Source organism: Dama dama, chromosome 4 (genome assembly GCF_033118175.1).
Source record: "Dama dama isolate Ldn47 chromosome 4, ASM3311817v1, whole genome shotgun sequence".
In the NCBI taxonomy this organism is placed as follows: domain Eukaryota; kingdom Metazoa; phylum Chordata; class Mammalia; order Artiodactyla; family Cervidae; genus Dama; species Dama dama.
Window position 1 is genome coordinate 47,977,501 of NC_083684.1, and position 16,194 is coordinate 47,993,694.

Consider the following 16,194-nt stretch of genomic DNA (forward strand, 5'->3'; position numbering starts at 1 on the left):
GTGTCCTACACACACACACACAGACACACACACACACACACACAGACACACACACACACAGTGTCCTACACACACACACACAGACACACACACACACACAGTGTCCTACACACAGACACACACACACACAGTGTCCTACACACACAGTGTCCTACACACACACACACAGACACACACACACACAGTGTCCTACACACACACACACAGTGTCCTACACACACAGTGTCCTACACACACACACACACACACACACACACACACACAGTGTCCTACACACAGACACACAGACACACACACACACAGTGTCCTACACACAGACACACACACACAGTGTCCTACACACAGACACACACACACACAGTGTCCTACACACACACACACAGACACACACACACACAGTGTCCTACACACACACACACAGTGTCCTACACACACAGTGTCCTACACACAGACACACACACACAGTGTCCTACACACAGACACACACACACACAGTGTCCTACACACACAGTGTCCTACACACACAGTGTCCTACACACACACACACAGTGTCCTACACACACAGTGTCCTACACACACACACACACACACACACACACAGTGTCCTACACACAGACACACAGACACACACACACACAGTGTCCTACACACACACACACACAGTGTCCTACACACACACACACAGACACACACACACACAGTGTCCTACACACACACACACAGTGTCCTACACACACAGTGTCCTACACACACACACACAGACACACACACACACAGTGTCCTACACACACACACACAGTGTCCTACACACACAGTGTCCTACACACACACACACACACACACACACACACACAGTGTCCTACACACACACACACAGACACACACACACACACAGTGTCCTACACACAGACACACACACACACAGTGTCCTACACACACAGTGTCCTACACACAGACACAGACACACACACACACACAGTGTCCTACACACACAGTGTCCTACACACAGACACACACACACACACACACACACAGACACACACACACACACAGTGTCCTACACACACACACACAGACACACACACACACACAGTGTCCTACACACAGACACACACACACACAGTGTCCTACACACACAGTGTCCTACACACACACACACAGACACACACACACACAGTGTCCTACACACACACACACAGTGTCCTACACACACAGTGTCCTACACACACACACACACACACACACACACACACAGTGTCCTACACACAGACACACAGACACACACACACACAGTGTCCTACACACACACACACACAGTGTCCTACACACACACACACAGACACACACACACACAGTGTCCTACACACACACACACAGTGTCCTACACACACAGTGTCCTACACACAGACACACACACACAGTGTCCTACACACAGACACACACACACACAGTGTCCTACACACACAGTGTCCTACACACACACACACAGACACACACACACACAGTGTCCTACACACACACACACAGTGTCCTACACACACAGTGTCCTACACACACACACACACACACACACACACACACAGTGTCCTACACACAGACACACAGACACACACACACACAGTGTCCTACACACACACACACAGACACACACACACACAGTGTCCTACACACACACACACAGTGTCCTACACACACAGTGTCCTACACACAGAAACACACACACAGTGTCCTACACACAGACACACACACACACAGTGTCCTACACACACAGTGTCCTACACACACACACACAGACACACACACACACAGTGTCCTACACACACACACACAGTGTCCTACACACACAGTGTCCTACACACACACACACACACACACACACACACAGTGTCCTACACACAGACACACAGACACACACACACACAGTGTCCTACACACACACACACACAGTGTCCTACACACACACACACACACACACACACACACACACACACAGTGTCCTACACACAGACACACAGACACACACACACACACACAGTGTCCTACACACACACAGACACACACACAGTGTCCTACACACACACACACACAGTGTCCTACACACACACAGACACACACACAGACACAGTGTCCTACACACACACACACACACACACACACAGACTCCTACACACACACACACACACACACAGTGTCCTACACACACACACACACACACACACAGACACAGTGTCCTACACACACACAGTGTCCTACACACACACACAGTGTCCTACGCACAGACAGTGTCCTATGCACACACCATACACACACACACACACACACACACACACACACGTTCCCGAATCAGGTCTACATCTCCACCACCGAAGTAACTTATACATGGTGGTGGTGCTCTCTCCTGAGGATTCCAGGGTCTCCTGTGCTCAGGCCTTTCTAAATCCTTTCAGTGGTGACAGAGAGACTGAGCTACCGTTTCTGCAGCTTGTGTTAGATTCTTCTCTTCTGTCTTAGAAAGGGGCAGCGTGGTGCTGCTTCAGGGTGACGGCTTTAAAGCCCTGGTCCTAGAGCACCTTGCGAGCACCTCCTCTTGTTATCTAATCGTCCTCCTTCGACAAGCAGTCTGTCTCCTCTTATGGGGGAGCAGACTCACTCCAAGGGGCCAACAACTTGTTCAAGACCACATGATGAGAAAGTGGTGGCCAGAACCTAAACACAGGCTCTCTGACTCCACAAGCATCCCTTCCACGTTAATGCCCTAGCCCACAGGCGAAAGCACTGAAAAGACCCCTGACAGGTCAAATCTGTGTTCCAGTAAAGGCCAGTTTCTAGGATAGTAAATGTGAGAAAACACAAATACATTTCCAGACCTGGTTCTGAGCCCTGGGGAAGTCAGCAAATGCCTGCAAGGTGTGACAGAGGGCCCCAGGAAAATGCTATGCACCCCCAAACATCCCCCCTCCAGGGCCCCTCCACATCGCTGACAGCAAATACTCCACCCAGGCCGAAGGCCTCACCTCCCAGGCTGGCTGGGACAGACCGGACTCGGGGCGATTCCTCTTGGCGGTGGTTAGAAGGTACACGATGGGGGAAGGGGGCTGAGGGGTGGTGGCCTCGGGCTGTGGGATGGGGGTTCTGTCGTGTGTGTGGATGGGCTTGGGTGGTGACCAGCAGGCACCGGGCAGCCTGCCTCTGCTCAGCTCCTCCGTGAGTGCCCCCACCCGCTCGCCCACCCACAGGATGAAGAGCAGATTCGCCTTGACATAGGAAGGGTCGGTCTCTTCTCTACACTCGTAGGAGCCTGAGAAACTCCTCCTTGGCTTCCCTCAAGAACGCTGGCTTCCCCGGGGCTGGTCTTGAGAAGGGAGCAGCCAGCACCAGCCAGATCCACACCCCGGGTCCTCCCATGAGAGGAGCCACGAATCAGGAGGAGGGGTTCACAGTGGGCTCTGGGCAGAGGCTGACACTGACAACTGTGTTCTGACTCCATATACCCCAGAGACTGTGCTAATCAGATCCCAGGAACTTCTGTCCATCACTCCAAATTCCATCATCCTTGAGAAGCACTCTTGAAACATGACTCTTAAAAGCGCTCTTGTAAACCCGATCCACTCAAGGCTCCAAATCTGCTAAGGGCTAATTTACTCCTCTTCTTAAAGTGGAAGACAGGGGACTTCCCTAGTGGTCCAGTGACTCAGACTCCTTCCTCCCATCGCAGGGGGCCTCGGTTTAATTCCTGGTCAGGGAACTAGATCCCACAGGCCACAACTAAAGATCCCACATGCTGCATCTAAGACCGGTTGTAGCCAAATACATTAAAAAAAAAATTTTTTTTTTAAATTTTTAAAAAATAAAGTGGAAGACAGAACAAATTCCTTTCAGGAAGCGGAAGAGAAGCCAGGGGAACTGCCATGGGCGTCCCCAGTGATGTCACAGCTGTTCCCCGTCACCTGACAGGAAGGGTTAGGACGCACACCTTAACGCCATCTCATCTGGACACTTGCTTGCTGTGAGTCCTTTCAGCCCCAAGCCTGGGACTCAGCCCCCTGACCAGGATGCCACACCGCCCACAGCTCCTTGCAGGGCCACACCAACGCCCTCTGTGTTCTGGCTTCCCCGTCGCCACCTCTACCCATCCCCTACCCAGCCTGTTCACCTTGCTCCCAGCTAGTGGGGTCCGGCCCCCTTGCCAGCATCACCACCCTCCTGGAATATGAATGTCTAAAAGGCGGGGGCAGGCTCCCTCTGAGGCTTTATCCCACTTGCCTTGTTACTTGTGGGAGGGTACGTCCCATCCCATCACCATCACTCATGAAATGCACCCCTTTTGCATGAAAGTGAACAAAGACCCCCCAACAGCTCCTAACTCACCTGGAAACAAAATACACGGGCACAGCTGCTTCAGCTGAGAGCAAGCCGTCTGAAATTCACTTCTAAAAACTCACCATTTCTATGGAGGTTGTATATGTTTGGAGATAGCATATGGGAACTCTGTCTGTACTTCCTGCTCACTTTTGCTATGAACCTAAAGCTTTCTAAAAAGTAAACTCTATTAATTATTAAATAAAACTCACCATTTCCAGGTCTCCATCAGCAACAGCTCTTAAAAGTTTTTCTACCTTAATAAAAGGAAAAAGAATGTAAGGGAAAATATAATAATATGGTAAGAATAGAAACAATAAAAATGACATTCTGGGCATTCCCTAGTGGTCCAGTGGTTAAAACAGTGTTTCCACTGCTGGGGGCCCGGATTCGATCCCTGGTCTGGGGATTAAGATGCCACAAGACTCATGGTCAAAATGATTAAATAAAGGTGAAATTCATGTTATTATTAGAAAAACAAAAAAAAAGAGCATTCTGAAGACCTAGTAGCTTTCATGTCTCTTGATCTCATTATCTTTCAAACACATCCCCAAAGTTGTTCATACAGGGCAGCTTCCATATAAAGTCTATAAGATGACCTGCCACTCATGTGGCACAGGGGGACACCAGCCACCTGGAGCCCAAGTGCTTCCTAAGAGGGCGACCACCCACCAGACCTGCATCTATTCAGCTCTCGTTATCCACCAGCTACGGATGCCATGAGGTTAAAGCTCACGGATCCACTCCCAGCCTCTGTTAAACCCTGGAGCATGTCTCTGGGCTTTTCTGCGCTGTGGTTCTGCATTGAGCTCGGGGTGGCAGGGGTGGAGGGGCCCCGGGGTGGGGTCAGTGAGGGCTCCCCAACCACAGGGGAGAAACTGGGGTGCATCCACACCATGGTCTGCTCTGTGGGCTGACTCTGGACAAGCTCTAAGGTAAGTTAGACAGGGAAAAACAAACGGGGTGTAAGTCAGCTTTTATAAAAGGCAGTGCAAGAGGACACTTAAGTATCTCCATAAACTCTGCAGTAAGTCAGGAACGACACACCAAGTCAATAAGTGAGCTGACGGAGCGGGGGGGAAGGACAGAGAACGTGCTTGGTAATAGAATCTTAAAGCCCGGGACCTACAGGTGACTCTACCTGTAGGCTTCTTAGAATACTCCCCCTCCCATCACACACACCCACTCCCATACACACACACACACACACACACACACACAGACACTTAAGCACATGTGTCCATGAAGGGCAAGGCGGCGGCGGCTGGGCTTCCCCCAAGGGCATGGCATGGCTCCGTCAGGCCAGGGCTGTGACTGGCCCCTAGAACACGGTCCCCTCCACCCTCCCGTCTGGGAGCCTCACCTCCCTGTAGTCCTTCTTGGGCTCCTCTTGCCTGGAGCTCAGCGACGCGGAGGAGAAGCTGGAGGTGGAGGAGCCCTGGCTGATGGAGTCCATGGAGCACTGAGGGGCCTGCACAGACACCTACAGTCCGGCGAGAGTGGGGGTGAGGGCCAGACAGAGGCTGGTCGCGAACAGGGCCGATGAGCGCAGCCCTGCCGTCTTACCTCTGAAGACTTCTGCCTCCTCTCGAAGGACAGATGGTGGGCTTCCATGATGGACAGAATCTAGGAGGAAGGGGACGCGGATGAGTCCCGAGGTGAGTAACCGAAGTCTCACCACCTGTATGGTGCCCCCCACCTCCTCGGGAGGGCACTCAGCCCAGCCAGGCCCACAGCAGGCGGGAAGCTACTCAGACTCACACTAAGTCCAGCAGGAGGAGCCGGTCTCCCCACCAATGGGCTCAGAGGACAAGGGAACCCAGGCACAGAGGGACCTCAGAGGCTGCCTGGTCCAGCCTGGGCTGGTTGCCCACAGACCTAAAACGTGGCCTTTCCACTGGCAGCCAGGGGCCTCAAGCGGGGGCAGCTCAGAGCTGAGCAGGACAGCCGTCTGCTTCTTCTGTCTGCAGATCTCCCTCTGGAGGGGCCTTTGGGAGAAGCTCCAGGACAGAGGTGCCCTCAGCCCCTCATTGGCATCTCCGGCCAAGGGTGGCCTCACCCAGTCCCCCAGCTCTGGCTGCTGCAAAGCTGAGACCCATGTGAGGGCATGGGCAGCTGAGCCCACTCCCCTCCCCCGGGCCAGGAGCAGGGATTTAAACCTCTGAAAACTTGGCTCCGAAAACTCCGAAAACTAGGTCTTACATTGTGACCTTATCACACACACACACAATAATAATAATAAACAAAGAGGGCGGGGGGAAACATCTGGAGGTGATGCATCTGTTTACAGCAGAGACTGTGGTGCTGGTCTCATGGGCAGGGACTGATCTCCAAACCCATCAAGTTGCATATGCTAAATGTGCACAGCTTTCTGTATGTCAAACATTACCTCAATGAAATTGAAAGTGAAATCGCTCAGTCGTGTCCAACCAGGCTCCTCTGTCCATGGGATTTTCCAGGCAAGAACACTGGAGTGGGTTGCCATTTCCTTCTCCAGGGGATCTTCCTGACCCAGGGATCGAACTCAAGTCTCCTGCATTGCAGGCAGACTTTTACCATCTGAGGAGCTTTCTGTATGTCACTCATACCTCAATAAAGTAGTCTAAAAACAAAAATTGGTACTCCTAGAAGACAGGCAGGAACTAAAAGAACTCCCTAGATGAGGGTTGGGAATGATATGATAAAACATCAAAAGGCAAAAGTAGGGCCTGTGTAAAGAGAGACATCTGGAGACCTGCATGGAAACAGAATCACCTGCGCGAGCCACCAGCCAGGCTGGCCTGGACATCAGGACCTCGGATGGCCACGGCAGGTGGCCCTACGCTCCCCCAGCTAGTTGGTCAAACGCTTCTCTGTGGGCATCCCTTTCAACAGGGTTGCTGCGACAAGGCATACAGGCCCTGGCCTCTGGAAGGACCCCCCCATTCCCCACCCCCTTGCAAGTGAGCACGGCATGACATGTGGCCTCAAACTACGTGTGTCCAGAAGTTACTGGCAGGAAAGGATAGTAGTTCATTAATGAATCATTTATGGAGGAAACTATACCCAATGACATCCAGAGCCGGCCGACTCAGAGTAAGGTTTCAGGCGCTGAGGGTGTGGGAACAGGGAACAGAGCTGACGCTGCTGTCTCCATGCCCCACCCCTGCTCTTCCTGGCCAGAGCCACTGCCCCATCTCCTCTCACTCTATCTGCTCACAAGCCAACAGCCCTCAGAGGCAAACTCTGCGGGAGCAGCTCCTGGTAGGACACTGAGAAAAACCCCTACTAAGATGGAAAATAGTATGACTGCATGAACCTCATTAACAACCAGGTGTGGTTTGCAGCACAGCGGGTATGCACACATTCTAGCCTTGGGGACCAATGCAGTTTGAACAGCACGGCAGAGACCTGATCTGTGGATGGTGGTATCTTTTTTTAAGTCATACTGCCGCTCCGAGAGGAAAAACGCTACCTTTGAGTTTAACGCACACTTGAGGGGCGTTTCCTTCAGTCTGTTCTGGGTCTCTGTGGACGCCCCGTTCTGCAACAAGGTCTCGATGATGCCCTGGTAACCCCAGCGGGCAGCGATGTGCAGCGGGGTGTCTCCTTTCTCGTTACCGATGTCCAGTCTGCAGGCCTGCACGTCAAAGTAGACCAGAGCCTTCACACACTGTGAACATAATGGGAGAGGCCCCCGTGAGCTCACACGCCAGGCCCCCGGCAGATCTGTGCACCCTGCAGCCTCAGCCTATATCCCGACTCGATCCAGGTGCCATCTGCCATGCAAACGTGGAGTAAGAGGACATTACACCTCCAGGGCTCCAGGTAACCTGATCAGGACACAATTTTTATTTTTTAAGAACCCAACTGCCAATCAACTAGAATGGCTGAATAAATTGTCACATATCATGTGTAGAAAGGAGTTCCCAGAGTAGGCCCTACCATCATCCCGTGAGAGGCCTGCCTGTAGGTCTGGCCCTGGACTGGCCAAGTTCCTTGGCAGCTTGGATTTGAGGACCGTTCTCACAGTGCCCTGATTGATAGATAAGATGGGCTCACTGGGCCTGAACTGTTTGTCCAACACTGGTTTATGCTGAACACCTGCTGTTCTTCTGGGAGTCTGGAATTTGAAACATGCTAGGCAGAGAGGGTTCACATGACCAGCCTCCAATCAAAATCTTGGGCACTGAGTCCCTGATGAGCTTCTGGTGGAAAACACCATGCACGTGTTGTTACGTTGCCAGAGGAATAAGTGTGTCCTGAGTGACTCCACAGGGAGCGACTCTCGGAAGCTTGTCCCTGTTTCCTCCGGGCTTCATCCTTGCACCTTCCCCTTGGCTGGTTTTGCTCTGAATCCTTTCACTACAACAAATCAGAGCTATGAAGCAACTGTACGCTGAGTCCTGTGAGCCTTCCTAGTGAGTCACTGAACTGGGGAGTGGCATCAGGGACCCCGACACAATACACATGACAGATTATTGTGTAGTGATTACAGAATGGGCTAGATCTACATTGATTGACCTACTACAGGATGTCCACAATATAGTAAGTTAGGAAAATAAGCTGCATAAAAATATGTCAGGGGAACTTCCCTGGTGGTCCAGTGGTTAAGAGTCTGCCTTCCAATGCAGGGGACGCAGGTTCGATCCCTGGTCAGGGAACTAAGACCCCACATTGTATGTATGTCTGTGCTTAGTTGCTCAGTCAAGTCTGACTCTTTGCGACCCCATGGACAGTAGCCCGCCAGGCTTCTCTCTCCATGGGATTTCCCAGGCAAGAATACTGGAGCGGATTGCCATTTCCTTCTCCAGGGGATATTTCCAACCCAGGGATCGAACCCACGTCTTCTGTGTCTCCTGCATTCCAGGTGGATTCTTTACGTGCTGAGCCATCCTACATGCGGCAGGGCAACTAAGCCCTCAAACCGCAGCAAAAGGTCTCGCACGTCGCAAAGACCCAATGCAGCCAAACCATCCTACATGCGGCAGGGCAACTAAGCCCTCAAACCGCAGCAAAAGGTCTCGCACGTCACAAAGACCCAATGCAGCCAAATAAGAATAAATATATATTTTTAACATGTGTAGGGTATGATCTCATTTTCACTCCTCAACCACCTAACCTTTGGTCTGTATAAATCTACCTGTATATCATCGTGGAGAGAAGCAGGGGAGAGAGTGGTTAGGGGAAAAAAAACACAGGCACAGTTAAATATTAAGCAAGAATGGAAATGGTAAAATTCCTTGATATTACCACAAAACTATAAAATGTAAAGACTGAGGAAGAACACAGGCAAGAAGCAGATGGCAGCAGGGATGATGCATAAGATTTCAGGAAAAGACAATGGGCAGTTATGTTTTAGATTTCTGTTATTTCAGTATAGCATCTGTAACATGCTTTTAAATTTTTTAATTAAAAAAATAATACACCAAATGTTCCAATAATTGTCAACATAAAATACAACATGCAACAAATGTGAAATTCACATTTCTCCTCCAGTGAGAAGGGGTAAGGCACCCTCCCTGGGGACAGCAAGGACCACTTACGTCCTCGTGGCCGTAGGTGCAGGCCAGGTGCAGCGGGGTGTTGCCGTTGTTGTCTTGCACTTCGGCGCTGGCTTTGTAGTGCAGCAGCAACAGCTTCCAAGGGAGAGGAGAGAGCGGTGACCACCAGCGAGCGTGGCAGGGCAGGCCTGGGGCCCTCCGGGAGCACGGCCTGGGGCCTCACAGGGGGCTGTTGCCCGCTCTCCATTTTCAACCTTATCTACTTGCATTACAACTGAAATCAGATCAGCCCTGTAATGGAAACCGATCTGAAAAAGAATATATACTATAGGGATTTCCCTGGTGGTCCAGTGGTTAGGGAAACACATTTCCACTGAAAGGGGCCTGGGATCAATCCCTGGTCAAGGAACTAAGGTCCTGCATGCTGCAGCCAGAAAATAAAGAAAAAGTTACAAAAACAAAAGTACTTGGCCCTGGGCCTGGTGCTTAATAAGTCAAGGAAGGTCAGCTCCCCACAACCCCAGGGCGCTGAGTCTTGTGTGCAATGTCAGACATGTACTGGCCTAAAAAAATTAAAATTAAAAAGGTAAAAAATTGTACACTGTAAATATACTACATACATACATATATATATATAACTGAATCACTTTGCTGTACATCTGCAACTTATGCATTGTAAATCAACTATACTTCAATTACACAAAAAAAAATTGAAAATTTTAAAAATAAAAGCAAAAAAAGTATCACTCCTCTTTCCTGAGAAAAAGTTTAGAGATCATTAAAAAAATAAAAGAGTGGATATATGTATATGTATAACTGATTCACTTTGCTGAAACTAACACAACATTGTAAATCAACTACACTCTAATAAAAACTTAAAAAAAAAAAAAGAAAAACAACCCCCATCAATCACCAGCAGGATCGGAGGCGCTTTATGTACCAAACAACTTTGGTAGAAATCGAAACATCACTGACTGGCAAAACAATTTTGCTTTCCAGTTTCTGGACTGTCTTCTCACCCGTAGGTATTAAGTCTAAGGGAAAGTCCATCTTGGGGCCCTATCTAAAATATTTCTAGTATCTGGGGGGTGCCCTTCTTATTGCGGATTACCGTGACGTCTCTAATCTACATCTAACAGTTTTTGCCCAGCAGACTCTGGGGGAGGCGCCCGAGACCCCAGGCTCGCCGTGACACTCCCCGCCCCTCCAACAGAGCCACGTGGAGCAGGGGAGAGGCCAGCCCTGCGAGGCCTCGAGCAGAGCCCAGCTGCTCACCGTCACGCTCTGATAGCCCTTCTGACACGCAAGGTGGAGCGGGGTGGAGCCGTGGTAGTCCGTGGCGTTCACCACCGCGCCCTTGGAAACCAGGAGGTCGATGAGGGACGCCTGCCCTGCAGAACGGAAGGGAAGAAGGGGGGCTTTCTGAAACCAGTGAGCGAAGCCATGACTTTATTTCACCCTCTCATCTGCTGGCACGAGACAAGCCAGGAGGCATTTTTCTGCGTGGGGGGAACCAGAGCTAACGTCAAGTCACACGCTGCAGACTCTGGACACTCTGGGGGTGGTGCTCCCCCTCTGGAGGCAGTTCGGCTCCAGCCCCACCCCCACGCCACAGCCACAGAAGGTAGCAGAAAAGAGCCTTAGATGTCCACAGAAGAGTTCATGGTGCATCACTTCACAGGATGGAATATTGTGCGACCATGAAAAAAAAAAAATACTGACGTGGAGAAATGTTTTTATATATCGCCTAGTGAAAAAAGCACCCCACAGACATTGTGAGCCCCACAATATCATATCTTTTATATACACACACACTCAAGCGTGCTGATGTTTCAGACAGTCATGAATTGAAACAATCTTTAGATGACTGGAGGATGGAAAGAGCTTACAGATGTTGTGTTTTCTACCTTGAATGTGCACTTTTATTTGACTGTGCACTTTAAAAGACAGAGAACTATATTCAGTATCCTATGATAAATCATGATGGAAAAGAATATAGAATAAAAAATAAAGATAGTAAAGTTATTTTTTTTTAAATCAGGAATATAAGAACCTCAATTCTGAGGTCAGTCTCATAGTTCAGATTCAAGCCTTGCCTGGCTGGACCACCAGCCCAGGGCAGTGTCAGGCATCCACACAGGCCGGGCACATGCTCTTCTAGCCCAGGGACAGCACATGAATGTCCCGGGGCGGGGAGCCTTCCATCACCCCACACCTCCTCCCCCAGCAGCCAGGCTCTGCTGGGACACACTTGGCCCCATCCCTTTGCCCTGAGAGCATAGAGGCTGGACCACATACCACAGAGGGCAGCCACATGGAGCGGTGTGTGACCCCTGTCATCTCTGGAGAATGGAGTGACAACTGAGGGGTCATTCAGCCTCCTAAAAGGGAAAGAGGACACAGAGAAATAGACCCGCAGCATGGACACGCTGGGGTCCTGGGACCCTCTGGTGTGATCCAAGCTGGGTCTCTTCCATAGCGTCCCGGAGAGCATCAGCCACGGCTTCTGCCGGTGCCCTCCCCACACCCAGCCAAACAGCCCGATAAAGGTAAGAGGAAACTGAAAAGGTTGTGGGGAGGAGCTGACAGTCCTCTATCTAAAACCCACTTTCCGAGGTTGAGGCAGGCCCTCTGCCCGCCTCCCCAGGTTAAGCAGCCCAGCAAGGTGCTAAGTGTTTTTATTCCATCTGATTCGCCAAAGAGGCGGATCTCCACTTTACAGCAGAAGAAGCAGAGTGCAGCAAGGATAACTTCCTTATTCCAAACTGCACAGCGAACGAGGGGGAAAGTTCCACCCAGGCCCCGAGTCTCCCCCTTCCCGGTGCTGAGGGGCCCTCTTACCCAGAGATGAGTTTCTCACAGTCATCACAGAAACACAGAGGGTGACACATCTTTTGGACGGCATCTTTATCTTGGTCTTCCTGGCTCAGAAGTCTCTCCACTTCCTTCTGGTTACCTGATGCAATGTGCTAAAAAGTGACATCAAAAACACTGTTGATAGGTTGGAACGATTCATTCTCTAAGCTGTGAATTTTGGGAGCATCCTTACAGAAACATATATCTATGTGTGTGCGCTTAGGAGCTCACTTGTGTCTGACTCTTTGCAACCCCATGGACTGTAGCCCGCCAGGCTCCTCTGTCCATGGGGATTCTCCAGGCAACAATACTGGAGTGGGTTGCCATGCCCTCCTCCAGGGGATCTTTCCAACCCAGGGATTGAACCCAGATCTCCTGCATTGCAGACAGATTTTTTACCATCTGAGCCACCAGGGAAGCCCAACTACGTGTGGATGGATGAAATGATCTGTTCTCTGGGACTTGTTTCAAAATAATTTGGATGGATGGCGAAAGCGGGGCCAGGGGACAGAAATGGAACAAGATTAGGGAGATGGCTACATGGAGGTTCGTTCATCATACTACTCTCTTTTATTTTTGTAAACATTAGGATTTTTCCATAACTAACAGTGTGACAAAAGTTCCAGAGCAACAGGCATGGGGGGACAATCCACCCTGAGTGTCAGCACAGATTCTGACCCTTCTTTTAGATTACAATTGTCTTACAATCTAATAGAGCCTCGGCTTTCAAAACAGCTGCAATTAGCAGGAGACCACTGATAATTGCAGGGCTCACCCCTGTTACTCCCAGATATAGTCCCTATATGGAGGGAGACTTTCTGGGGCGCAGAGCTCATGGAACCCACTCTGGCCGCTGGCCTCCTGATGACTGCCTCCCAGGGCACCTCGCCAGCCCCCCCGTGGTAGATCAGATCCGAGGAGGGAGCCTCCTGCACTGCCTGGGGATCAGACCACCACCAGCTGCTGTGCTCCCAGCCCACAGGTGTCTATAACGCGGGTTCCCGGTGCTGAGAAGAGGCACTCATTCTGCCAGAGCTGCCAGTGAGGTGCCACTGAGTGGACGGTGAAGAACAAGCCACGTTTTTCTGAATGGAGAGAGGAGGACAGCCGGGCAGAGGGTTCCACTCACAAGGGTCCATTCCAGTGGGACTACAGCACAGCTCACATCAGAGACGGGCAGCAAGCTGATCCCATAAGACCCCAGGATCCCTACCGCGTCCTTGAGCACAAAATGGGCTTCCGTGTTGAACTATGCAAACCACCCTGATGGATTCTACAGAGACTCAAAAGGTGAGGAAAGATGGAGAGCTCCTGGGACTTCCCTGGTGATCCAGTGGCTAAGTCTCCCAATGCAAGGGGCCCGGGTCTGATCCCTGATCAGGGAACTAGATCCCACATGCTGAAACTAAGACCCAGCAGCAGCCAAATAAACAAAAATAAATATATGTTAAAAAGTAAAAGACGGAGCACCCCTCACACTTCGGCACCCCCAGGACCTCCCGCATCTTACCTGAAACAGGCAGTCGATGGGTGTTGAGGTCAGCTGGGACAGTAAGCTCATTCTCTGCTTAAGGAACAGTCTGTCACCAAATCCCTCTGACTCCTGCGGAAAAAGCCGATAAGCCATGTTATCACACATCATGAGCTGCAGTGCAGGTCCTTGAAAACAGAGGACCCGGGACAATCAGCGCCACGTCCCACAGAGCGGCCGGGCAGTGCCTCTCCCCGCCCCCACTGAGCCACACAGCAGACCCTCATCAGGCTGGGAGAGGGGCTCCCCATCTGCCTCTCCAGGAAGCGGGGCTCTGACGATGAATTCCCAGCAGGGATGTGGGAGGTGGGCAGTGTACCGGCTGTGTGTGAGTGTGTGTGTAGAATGTAGCATCTCTAAGTGTGGAATGTGGCGTGCACACAGCACTATCATCCCCAGGGCAACCTAGGTTGTCCTGGCCTCCCGCACCTCTCACAACATCTGTCCTAATGCCTGCAGAGCTCTGTCCCCTGTGTTTTATCTAGACCCACAGACAGGAGACCAGGAGGAGGAAATGGCAACCCACTCCAGTATTCTTGCCTGGAGAATGCCATGGACAGAGGAATCTGGCAGATTACAGTCCACAGGGTCGCAAAGAGTCGGACACAACTGAGCGACTGAGCACACACAGACAGGAGAACCATTTGACAGGCTGGTCTACGCTTCTCAGCAACAGAGAGAAGGGTTGTGCTTCTTGAACATACATATTGAAACATCAGACAACACGGCCGCTTGGCCCAAAGTCCAATAAACTACTGGGTCCACCTCAACAGATAAACTTCATTGTGCAGATTATTTTTACCTAGATATAAAAATCCAAACAAATATTCTTACTTTATGAAATCATTTCTAGAGAGACACTCAATACTCACTTAAGCACCTATGACTCCATTTTCTGATGATAGATTAACATCCTTGGAAAGAATACCAATGGAGAATAAAACTGAAAATATTAAGTTTATGTGTTTCTTACCCTTTGCACTGATTTTGATTATTTCTGGTCTCATCTTGAGTAAGGACTTGTAAGAATTTACTGTGCAGAATGTCCCATAGAGGAAATGACACAAATCCTTGGCAAAGACAGACTTGAGCTGGTTCACCACGGCCTGATCATCTTCCCATATTCACTGGGCAACTACGGAGTATTAGAGACCTTAATATGTGTTCTGGCTTAATGATCAGTAAGGGATGGTCTCTGCTCTGAAGGAAACAGTTGATATGTGTTTAAAATGCAAATATAGTCCTCAATATAGTGCTACTCAAAGTATGATCTGTGCACCACTAGTCCACAAGTTGTTTATTGTGGTAAGATATGTACAGAAATTGAAAGTATTTAAATCTTTCATTGTACATTGACAGAGTAACAGTCTATCTGTTGAATCTAATTATTAAAAATCGAGATTGTGTTTTAAAAAAAAAAAAAAAAAAGAATGCTGGCGGAAGGTGGACAGAGTTGTTCCCAGCCAGCTGCTGCCAGAAGAACTCACCAAACCCTGACAAAATGATGGGGTCAGCTCTCTGACGTAGGCGGTCCAGTTAAAGACAAAGCTGCCAACACTTCTGGGGCCCACTGCCGATCAGGGCCCCTCACACCAGCCGCCCTCACAGAGTTGTGTTGGCAAACAACAACCCCTCAGTTAATATTAGAGCCACCTTTGCTCCCGTTGGTGTCTGCTGCATAAAGCTCTATCGACTGTTTTACTCAGTGATTTGCAGCTGAGCAGCTTAGGGTCAGAAAAACATCAAAGACCTTATTGTTCGGGTGAATCTGGGGCTCTTTCCTCCACTTGGGGTGACTGTTTACAGGGCAGTGATGAAAAGAGACAGATCTCCTAAGATTGAATCTTCAGGGAAGAATGACCAGAAGAGATAGCATATCAGCTAAGACCAATCTGGGAAAAGGGTAAACCCTATTTATTGGAAGCCCAGTAAAGTAGGAGTAAGCCAAAGCCTGCAAAGCTGGAG

At 50.2% G+C, this 16,194-nt stretch overlaps 1 protein-coding gene across 5 annotated transcripts in view; it reads right to left on the reverse strand.

Moving 5' to 3' along the window:
* The window catches only part of ANKRD27 (ankyrin repeat domain 27), a 63,583-nt gene that overhangs the window by 17,506 nt on the left and 29,883 nt on the right, over positions 1-16,194 (reverse strand). For 4 of the 5 annotated variants that reach the window (XM_061138934.1, XM_061138935.1, XM_061138932.1 and 1 more), the window contains 9 exons: positions 14,209-14,301; positions 12,684-12,811; positions 12,141-12,223; positions 11,118-11,233; positions 9,885-9,977; positions 7,814-8,011; positions 5,926-5,985; positions 5,723-5,842; positions 4,572-4,616 (listed from right to left, as the gene is read on the reverse strand). In XM_061138934.1, coding sequence (XP_060994917.1) covers positions 4,572-4,616; positions 5,723-5,842; positions 5,926-5,985; positions 7,814-8,011; positions 9,885-9,977; positions 11,118-11,233; positions 12,141-12,223; positions 12,684-12,811; positions 14,209-14,301 — 936 coding nt within the window. The remainder of the gene's footprint in view (positions 1-4,571; positions 4,617-5,722; positions 5,843-5,925; positions 5,986-7,813; positions 8,012-9,884; positions 9,978-11,117; positions 11,234-12,140; positions 12,224-12,683; positions 12,812-14,208; positions 14,302-16,194) is intronic. The other variant, XM_061138936.1, reaches the window with a different exon arrangement.